The 11,556-nt window shown below is 49.7% G+C and overlaps 1 protein-coding gene across 1 annotated transcript in view; it reads right to left on the reverse strand.

Moving 5' to 3' along the window:
- PPT2 (palmitoyl-protein thioesterase 2) overlaps positions 1 to 9,053 on the reverse strand; it is a 35,962-nt gene extending 26,909 nt beyond the window's left edge. The window contains exons 1-2 of the mRNA XM_056538444.1: positions 8,499 to 9,053; positions 5,920 to 6,093 (exon numbers count right to left, since the gene is read on the reverse strand). Coding sequence (XP_056394419.1) covers positions 5,920 to 6,093; positions 8,499 to 8,513 — 189 coding nt within the window. The 5' untranslated portion in view covers positions 8,514 to 9,053. The remainder of the gene's footprint in view (positions 1 to 5,919; positions 6,094 to 8,498) is intronic.
- Between the last annotated feature and the right edge of the window lie 2,503 nt (positions 9,054 to 11,556).

Raw genomic sequence — 11,556 nt, forward strand, 5'->3', positions numbered from 1 at the left:
AGTGCCAGCCTCCCCTCTCATATACACACCAGCAGTGCCAGCCTCACCTCTCATATATATACACCAGCAGTGCCAGCCTCCCCTCTCATATACACACCAGCAGTGCCAGCCTCCCCTCTCATATATATACACCAGCAGTGCCAGCCTCCCCTCTCATATACACACCAGCAGTGCCAGCCTCCCCTCTCATATATACACACCAGCAGTGCCAGCCTCCCCTCTCATATATACACACCAGCAGTGCCAGCCTCCCCTCTCATATATATACACACCAGCAGTGCCAGCCTCACCTCTCATATATATACACCAGCAGTGCCAGCCTCCCCTCTCATATATATACACCAGCAGTGCCAGCCTCCCCTCTCATATACACACCAGCAGTGCCAGCCTCCCCTCTCATATATACACACCAGCAGTGCCAGCCTCCCCTCTCATATATACACACCAGCAGTGCCAGCCTCCCCTCTCATATATATACACACCAGCAGTGCCAGCCTCACCTCTCATATATACACACCAGCAGTGCCAGCCTCCCCTCTCATATATACACACCAGCAGTGCCAGCCTCCCCTCTCATATATACACACCAGCAGTGCCAGCCTCCCCTCTCATATATACACACCAGCAGTGCCAGCCTCCCCTCTCATATATACACACCAGCAGTGCCAGCCTCCCCTCTCATATATATACACACCAGCAGTGCCAGCCTCCCCTCTCATATATATACACACCAGCAGTGCCAGCCTCCCCTCTCATATATACACACCAGCAGTGCCAGCCTCCCCTCTCATATATACACACCAGCAGTGCCAGCCTCCCCTCTCATATATACACACCAGCAGTGCCAGCCTCACCTCTCATATATACACACCAGCAGTGCCAACCTCACCTCTCATATATATACACACCAGCAGTGCCAGCCTCACCTCTCATATATATATACACCAGCAGTGCCAGCCTCACCTCTCATATATATATACACCAGCAGTGCCAGCCTCCCCTCTCATATATACACACCAGCAGTGCCAGCCTCCCCTCTCATATATACACACCAGCAGTGCCAGCCTCCCCTCTCATATACACACCAGCAGTGCCAGCCTCCCCTCTCATATATATACACCAGCAGTGCCAGCCTCCCCTCTCATATACACACCAGCAGTGCCAGCCTCACCTCTCATATATATACACCAGCAGTGCCAGCCTCCCCTCTCATATACACACCAGCAGTGCCAGCCTCCCCTCTCATATATATACACCAGCAGTGCCAGCCTCCCCTCTCATATACACACCAGCAGTGCCAGCCTCCCCTCTCATATATACACACCAGCAGTGCCAGCCTCCCCTCTCATATATACACACCAGCACTGCCAGCCTCCCCTCTCATATATACACACCAGCAGTGCCAGCCTCCCCTCTCATATACACACCAGCAGTGCCAGCCTCCCCTCTCATATATACACACCAGCAGTGCCAGCCTCCCCTCTCATATATATATACACACCAGCAGTGCCAGCCTCCCCTCTCATATATACACACCAGCAGTGCCAGCCTCCCCTCTCATATATACACACCAGCAGTGCCAGCCTCCCCTCTCATATATACACACCAGCAGTGCCAGCCTCCCCTCTCATATATACACACCAGCAGTGCCAGCCTCACCTCTCATATATATACACACCAGCAGTGCCAACCTCACCTCTCATATATATACACACCAGCAGTGCCAGCCTCACCTCTCATATATATATACACCAGCAGTGCCAGCCTCCCCTCTCATATATACACACCAGCAGTGCCAGCCTCCCCTCTCATATATACACACCAGCAGTGCCAGCCTCCCCTCTCATATATACACCCCAGCAGTGCCAGCCTACCCTCTCATATATACACCCCAGCAGCGCCAGCCTCCCCTCTCATATATACACACCAGCAGTGCCAGCCTCACCTCTCATATATATACACCAGCAGTGCCAGCCTCCCCTCTCATATACACACCAGCAGTGCCAGCCTCCCCTCTCATATATATACACCAGCAGTGCCAGCCTCCCCTCTCATATACACACCAGCAGTGCCAGCCTCACCTCTCATATATATACACCAGCAGTGCCAGCCTCCCCTCTCATATATACACACCAGCAGTGCCAGCCTCCCCTCTCATATATACACACCAGCAGTGCCAGCCTCCCCTCTCATATATACACACCAGCAGTGCCAGCCTCCCCTCTCATATATACACACCAGCAGTGCCAGCCTCCCCTCTCATATATACACACCAGCAGTGCCAGCCTCCCCTCTCATATATACACACCAGCAGTGCCAGCCTCCCCTCTCATATATACACACCAGCAGTGCCAGCCTCCCCTCTCATATATACACACCAGCAGTGCCAGCCTCCCCTCTCATATATACACACCAGCAGTGCCAGCCTCCCCTCTCATATATACACACCAGCAGTGCCAGCCTCCCCTCTCATATATACACACCAGCAGTGCCAGCCTCCCCTCTCATATATACACACCAGAAGTGCCAGCCTCCCCTCTCATATATACACACCAGCAGTGCCAGCCTCCCCTCTCATATACACACCAGCAGTGCCAGCCTCCCCTCTCATATATACACACCAGCAGTGCCAGCCTCCCCTCTCATATATACACACCAGCAGTGCCAGCCTCCCCTCTCATATATACACCAGCAGTGCCAGCCTCCCCTCTCATATATATACACCAGCAGTGCCAGCCTCCCCTCTCATATACACACCAGCAGTGCCAGCCTCCCCTCTCATATATACACACCAGCAGTGCCAGCCTCCCCTCTCATATATACACCAGCAGTGCCAGCCTCCCCTCTCATATATATACACCAGCAGTGCCAGCCTCCCCTCTCATATATATACACCAGCAGTGCCAGCCTCCCCTCTCATATACACACCAGCAGTGCCAGCCTCCCCTCTCATATATACACACCAGCAGTGCCAGCCTCCCCTCTCATATATACACACCAGCAGTGCCAGCCTCCCCTCTCATATATACACACCAGCAGTGCCAGCCTCCCCTCTCATATATACACACACCAGCAGTGCCAGCCTCCCCTCTCATATATACACACCAGCAGTGCCAGCCTCCCCTCTCATATATATACACCAGCAGTGCCAGCCTCCCCTCTCATATATACACCAGCAGTGCCAGCCTCCCCTCTCATATATACACACCAGCAGTGCCAGCCTCCCCTCTCATATATACACACCAGCAGTGCCAGCCTCCCCTCTCATATATACACACCAGCAGTGCCATCCTCCCCTCTCATATATACACACCAGCAGTGCCAGCCTCCCCTCTCATATATACACACCAGCAGTGCCAGCCTCCCCTCTCATATATACACACCAGCAGTGCCAGCCTCCCCTCTCATATATACACACCAGCAGTGCCAGCCTCCCCTCTCATATATACACACCAGCAGTGCCAGCCTCCCCTCTCATATATACACACCAGCAGTGCCAGCCTCCCCTCTCATATATACACACCAGCAGTGCCAGCCTCCCCTCTCATATATACACACCAGCAGTGCCAGCCTCCCCTCTCATATATACACACCAGCAGTGCCAGCCTCCCCTCTCATATATACACACCAGCAGTGCCAGCCTCCCCTCTCATATATACACACCAGCAGTGCCAGCCTCCCCTCTCATATATACACACCAGCAGTGCCAGCCTCTCCCTCTCATATATACACACCAGCAGTGCCAGCCTCCCCTCTCATATATACACCAGCAGTGCCAGCCTCCCCTCTCATATACACACCAGCAGTGCCAGCCTCCCCTCTCATATACACACCAGCAGTGCCAGCCTCCCCTCTCATATATACACACCAGCAGTGCCAGCCTCCCCTCTCATATATACACACCAGCAGTGCCAGCCTCACCTCTCATATATACACCAGCAGTGCCAGCCTCCCTCTCATATATACACACCAGCAGTGCCATCCTCCCCTCTCATATATACACACCAGCAGTGCCAGCCTCCCCTCTCATATATACACACCAGCAGTGCCAGCCTCCCCTCTCATATATACAAACCAGCAGTGCCAGCCTCCCCTCTCATATATATATACACACCAGCAGTGCCAGCCTCCCCTCTCATATATACACACCAGCAGTGCCAGCCTCCCCTCTCATATATATACACCAGCAGTGCCAGCCTCCCCTCTCATATATATACACACCAGCAGTGCCAGCCTCCCCTCTCATACACACACCAGCAGTGCCAGCCTCACCTCTCATATACACACACCAGCAGTGCCAGCCTCCCCTCTCATATACACACCAGCAGTGCCAGCCTCCCCTCTCATATATATACACCAGCAGTGCCAGCCTCCCCTCTCATATATATACACCAGCAGTGCCAGCCTCCCCTCTCATATATATACACCAGCAGTGCCAGCCTCCCCTCTCATATATATACACACCAGCAGTGCCAGCCTCCCCTCTCATATATACACACCAGCAGTGCCAGCCTCCCCTCTCATATATACACCAGCAGTGCCAGCCTCCCCTCTCATATATACACACCAGCAGTGCCAGCCTCCCCTCTCATATATACACACCAGCAGTGCCACCCTCTCATATATACACACCAGCAGTGCCAGCCTCCCCTCTCATATACACACCAGCAGTGCCAGCCTCCCCTCTCATATATACACCAGCAGTGCCAGCCTCCCCTCTCATATATATACACCAGCAGTGCCAGCCTCCCCTCTCATATATATACACACCAGCAGTGCCAGCCTCCCCTCTCATACACACACCAGCAGTGCCAGCCTCACCTCTCATATACACACACCAGCAGTGCCAGCCTCCCCTCTCATATACACACCAGCAGTGCCAGCCTCCCCTCTCATATATATACACCAGCAGTGCCAGCCTCCCCTCTCATATATATACACACCAGCAGTGCCAGCCTCCCCTCTCATATATACACACCAGCAGTGCCAGCCTCCCCTCTCATATATACACACCAGCAGTGCCAGCCTCCCCTCTCATATACACACCAGCAGTGCCAGCCTCCCCTCTCATATATACACACCAGCAGTGCCAGCCTCCCCTCTCATATATACACACCAGCAGTGCCAGCCTCCCCTCTCATATATACACACCAGCAGTGCCAGCCTCCCCTCTCATATATACACACCAGCAGTGCCAGCCTCCCCTCTCATATATACACACCAGCAGTGCCAGCCTCCCCTCTCATATATACACACCAGCAGTGCCAGCCTCCCCTCTCATATATACACACCAGCAGTGCCAGTCTCCCCTCTCATATATACACACCAGCAGTGCCAGCCTCCCCTCTCATATATACACACCAGCAGTGCCAGCCTCCCCTCTCATATATACACTAGCAGTGCCAGCCTCCCCTCTCATATATATACACCAGCAGTGCCAGCCTCCCCTCTCATATATACACACCAGCAGTGCCAGCCTCCCCTCTCATACTCACATCACATGTGCCAGCCTCCCCTCTCATATATACACACCAGCAGTGCCAGCCTCCCCTCTCATATATACACACCAGCAGTGCCAGCCTCCCCTCTCATATATACACACCAGCAGTGCCAGCCTCCCCTCTCATATATACACACCAGCAGTGCCAGCCTCCCCTCTCATATATATACACACCAGCAGTGCCAGCCTCCCCTCTCATATATACACTAGCAGTGCCAGCCTCCCCTCTCATATATACACACCAGCAGTGCCAGCCTCCCCTCTCATACACACACCAGCAGTACCAGCCTCCCCTCTCATACTCACATCACATGTGCCAGCCTCCCCTCACTCAGGAGTACCAGCTGTGCCAGCCCTTATTTCTCCATCTCCTATAATACACTCCATACCCCTTACACATCAGTGCCCCCTCCTCTTACCTTGTTGATGAACTCCACCAGATACTTGAAGTTGGCAGAACTGTCAAAAAGGCCATGGACCAAGATAACTGGCTTGTACCCGTGCGTGGGGCCTGCTAGCCACAGCAGGAGGGGCACAAAGAAGAAAAGTGTTGGCACTGCCAGGCGGCATGTCTGTGCCATGGTTAACGTTCCCTATAAACAAGCAGAGAGATGATATGGGATGTCTTTGCCCATATATATATATACCAGCAGAGGCTATTAGTCATTGACATATAATGCTTGTGACATGGGCATCTTGGCATCTCCTGGTGACTTCCTTCTCCCTTTGAATGCAGTTCCCTCATCAGCAGACAAGGGGCGCTCTGTCCCGCTTCTATTTACCTCCCTCCGGCTACAACTAATTTTATCCCATGTCAAGTGACTGGAAACAAGATCACAGTGCCTGACCTGTTAACCCATCCTCGACCACAGCGGAGTCTCATTAACCCCTAATCTGCCAAACACTGCTGCTCCATTAACCCTATACTTACTTTGGAATCTTTACATTTTAACCCATTAACCGCGCAGGTAAAACACACAACTAGTTTACGAGCTACCTGTTAGTAAGTGAGCACACACCGCACATATACATCGCCTGATTAACCCTTTATGACAAACGTGACAGCCCATACGTGAGCTGCCATGGCATTAACCCCTTACCTGCCAAAAAGTGAACACACACAGCACAGATATATCATCCTATTAACCCTTTATGTCATTCCTGCCAACCTATATGTGAGCTGCCATGGAATTAACCCCTTACCTGCCAAAAAGTGAACACACACACACACAGCACAGATATATCATCCTATTAACCCTTTATGTCATTCCTGCCAACCTATATGTGAGCTGCCATAGCATTAACCCCTTACCTGCCAACAAGTGAACACACACCGCACATATACATCGCCTGATTAACCCTTTATGTCAAACGTGACAGCCCATACGTGAGCCGCCGAAGCATTAACCCCTTACCTGCCAAAAAGTGAACACACACACACAGCACAGATATATCATCCTATTAACCCTTTATGTCATTCCTGCCAACCTATATGTGAGCTGCCATGGCATTAACCCCTTACCTGCCAACTAGTGAACACACACCGCACATATACATCACCCTATTAACCCCTTATGTCATACCCTCCTGCCCATATGTAAGCTACTATAGCATTAACCCCTTTATCTACCAGAAAGTAAACAGGCACCATACATATACATCACCCTATTAACCCTATATGTCAGTGGTCCTTAACCTGCGGACCTCCAGAAGTTGCAAAACTACAACTCCCAGCATGCCCGGACAGCCAACGGCTGTCTGGGCATGCTGGGAGTTGTAGTTTTGCAACATCTGGAGGTCTGCAGGTTGAAGACCACTGCTATATGTCATATATGTCATCCATATGTCATATATGTCATCCAGATTTGCAACATCTGGAGGTCCACAGGTTGGAGACCACTGCTATATGTCATACATGACAGCAACAGCATTAACCCCTTACCGACCAATAGTGAGCACGCACACCCATAAACATAACCCTATTAACCCTATATGTTATACGTGCCAGCTCATGTGTGAACAGCCATAGCATTAACCCCTTACCAGCCAGAAAGTAAACATTCGCAGCACATATACATCCCCCTATTATTAACCCTTTATGTCATATGTGAACCACCATAGCATTAACCCCTTACCTGCCACAAAGTGAACACACACCGCACATACACATCATCTATTAACCCTATATGTCCTACATGATGGCTACAGCATTACCTGCCAGAAAGTGCACACGCATCATGCATCACCCTATTAACCCTTTATGTCATGCGTGACAGCCTATATGTGAACAGCCATAGCATTAACCTCTTAACAGCCAGAAAGTAAACACGCACCGCATCTACATCACCTTATGTGGCATTAACCCCTTATCCGGCACCCTAAGGTACTTGTCATACTGCATTGCTAGACATTTATCTCCTTGTCCCATTCACCTCTGACTTACTGTGCACAATTTTATAAGTCCCAGTGCTTCCCAGGTCACAGTGTTAACCTGTTGCGTGCTACATTAGATGGTGCATTAACCCTTTATACAGTAGGACAAATTAACTACTTTGTTCCTTTGCATTAACCCACTACCCTCACACTGGATTTACAGTTCAAATTAACTTCAACTACCCCCCCCCCCCCCCCCCAAGCCATACAATGTTTGTTCTGCATTAACCCTTAGTTGCCAAGACAAAATATGGCTTGTTAACCCTTTACAGAAGAACATTCTAGCTTTTTCCATTAGCATCAGCGTCCCCCCCCCCCCCCCCCCCCCAACCTGTGGCTTTCACAGCGGTTGCAAAACTACAACTCCCATCTTGCCTTCGGCTGTCAGGGCAGGATAGGAGTTGTAGTTTTGCAATTCTGGCTTAGGAAACTGATGCATATAGAAGCTACAATACAAGACGTTTATAGAAAAAGGGCATAAAAAACACGTAATAACCGGGTGACAAGGCAGGAAATCTACAGTGAACAGACGGGGACAGGGGGGACACAAGCGCTCTCATCTTACTCTCTGTGGTCTCATTCTCCTCTCAGATGTGTGCGGTCTCTCGGTCTAGTGCACTCTTTCCGGATGTCTCATTCTGGGTCCTCTCCTGGACACCTAGCAGTGCATAGTCACTACCCACTGCACATGGATCTCTCCTGCTTATCCGGGTCTGCACTGACTGTCTCTTATCTGTCCAGTATGGAAGGTCTCTGTATCTCTCTCTAGACGAGTACTTGGGAGCACTCTCTTAGCCACTCTTCTGTTCTCTCTCTATGGTCTTACGCTGTGATCTGTCACCTATCACTATGTCACTCTCTATCACTATGTGACTCTCTGTCTCTCCTTGTGTGACTCTCTATCACTATGTGACTCTCTGTCTCTCCTTTTTGTGACTCTCTATCACTATGTGACTCTGTCTCTCCTTGTGTGACTCTCTATCACTATGTGACTCTCTGTCTCTCCTTTTTGTGACTCTCTATCACTATGTGACTCTGTCTCTCCTTGTGTGACTTTCTATCACTATGTGACTCTGTCTCTCCTTGTGTGACTCTCTATCACTATGTGACTCCCTGTCTGTCACTATGTGACCCTCTGTCTCTCACTATGACTATCACTATGTGACCCTCTGTCTCTCACTATGACTATCACTATGTGACTCTCTATTACTATGTGACTCTCTGTCAGCTGTCTCTCTCTACACACTATACTCTGAGCACTCTCAGCCTCAGTTCTATCCTAGTGATGGTCTCTTCTCTTTCCTTGCAGTCTCCCTATCCCTGAGCTGTCTCTTCCCCAGTCCCTGTACTCTCTGAGTTGGTGTCTCTTTTGTCCTCTCTATGGTCAGTGACTGTCTCTCTCCTCCGGCTGTTTTTGTCCTCTCTATTGTCAGTGACTGTCTCTCTCCTCCGGCTGTTGTTATCTGTCTCCCTCCCTTGTTTACACTGACTGCAGTCAGCAGATGCTCACAGTAGGCCACGCCTCCTCTCAGGTTACGTCACTTCCGCTCACAGACATTTTTTCCTAGAGAGCTTCCTTAGCAACCGGTCGTTAGCGACTGCTCCTTTCTAAGAAAAGGGGGATAATACAGGGGAGAGGCGCAGTAATGGGGCAGACCCTATAGATGGGGGCGAGAAACATTGGGCTTCTGCACTTGGTGCAGTCTTATAAACCTAAATATCCCCTCTCCCTCAGATACCCCATAGTTGTGCCCCCATAAGGCTACGTTCACACGGAGTAAATGAAGAGTAATTCACGCCGAAAAATTCACGGGCAGAAAAAAGAATTTTATTTTTGCGCAAAATTCATGAGCAATTCGCACGCAATTTGCACGGAATAGCGCGCGGAAATGGGGGAGAAAGAAGTGAAGGATTTTTCAGCCATTTCCGCGCAAAATCTGCACGAAATTAGCGCGAATTCCGTGCGAAAACAATGACGGGTGGAATTTTTTTTTTTACCATTGACTTCTATTGATTTCTGCTTGAGGATTCCGCTTGAAGAATGAACATGCTCATTCTTCAAGCGGAACGGAATTCAGCGTCGGAATTCCGCTAGCAGAATTTCCGCAGTGTGAACAGGACAGCGGAAAAAACATTAAAGTCAATGGGCAGAGGAGATGAGCATTAATGTGGAGCGAAGAATTCAAGAGGAAATACTCGAGTAAACTCCTCTTGAATAAGGGCGCGTTCACACGGAGTAATTCAAGAGGCGTTTACTCGAGTATTTCCTCTTGAATTCTCCGCTCCACATTAATGCCCATCTCCTCTGCCCATTGACTTTAATGTTATTTCTGCTGTCCTGTTCACACTGCCGAAATTCTGCTAGCGGAATTCCGACGCTGAATTCCTTTCCGCTTGAAGAAAGAACATGTTCATTCTTCAAGCGGAATCCTCAAGCAGAAATCAATAGAAGTCAATGGTAAAAAAAAATTCCGCCCGCCATCGTATTCGTGCGGAATTCGCATGGAAATGGCTGAGAAACCCTTCACTTCTTTCTCCCCCATTTCCGTGTGCGAATTTACACGAAAATACAATTCTTTTTTCCGCCCGTAAATTTTTCAGCGTGAATTACTCTTGATTTACTCCGTGTGAACGAAGCCTAATAGTGTGCCAGCAACATATACCCCATAACTACAGATGTCCCCCATAATAGTGTGCCAGCAACATATACCCCATAACTACAGATGTCCCCCATAATAGTGTGCCAGCAACATATACCCCATAACTACAGATGTCCCCCATAATAGTGTGCCAGCAACATATACCCCATAACTACAGATGTCCCCCATAATAGTGTGCCAGCAACATATACCCCATAACTACAGATGTCCCCCATAATAGTGTGCCAGCAACATATACCCCATAACTACAGAGGTCCCCCATAATAGTGTGCCAGCAACATATACCCCATAACTACAGATGTCCCCCATAATAGTGTGCCAGCAACATATACCCCATAACTACAGATGTCCCCCATAATAGTGTGCCAGCAACATATACCCCATAACTACAGATGTCCCCCAAAATAGTGTGCCAGCAACATATACCCCATAACTACAGATGTCCCCCATAATAGTGTGCCAGCAACATATACCCCATAACTACAGATGTCCCCCATAATAGTGTGCCAGCAACATATACCCCATAACTACAGATGTCCCCCATAATAGTGTGCCAGCAACATATACCCCATAACTACAGATGTCCCCCATAATAGTGTGCCAGCAACATATACCCCATAACTACAGATGTCCTCCATAATAGTGTGCCAGCAACATATACCCCATAACTACAGATGTCCCCCATAATAGTGTGCCAGCAACATATACCCCATAACTACAGATGTCCCCCATAATAGTGTGCCAGCAACATATACCCCATAACTACAGATGTCCTCCATAATAGTGTGCCAGCAACATATACCCCATAACTACAGATGTCCCCCATAATAGTGTGCCAGCAACATATACCCCATAACTACAGATGTCCCCCATAATAGTGTGCCAGCAACATATACCCCATAACTACAGATGTCCCCCATAATAGTGTGCCAGCAACATATACCCCATAACTACAGATGTCCC

The sequence above is a fragment of the Hyla sarda genome, chromosome 9 (genome assembly GCF_029499605.1).
Source record: "Hyla sarda isolate aHylSar1 chromosome 9, aHylSar1.hap1, whole genome shotgun sequence".
NCBI lineage: Eukaryota > Metazoa > Chordata > Amphibia > Anura > Hylidae > Hyla > Hyla sarda.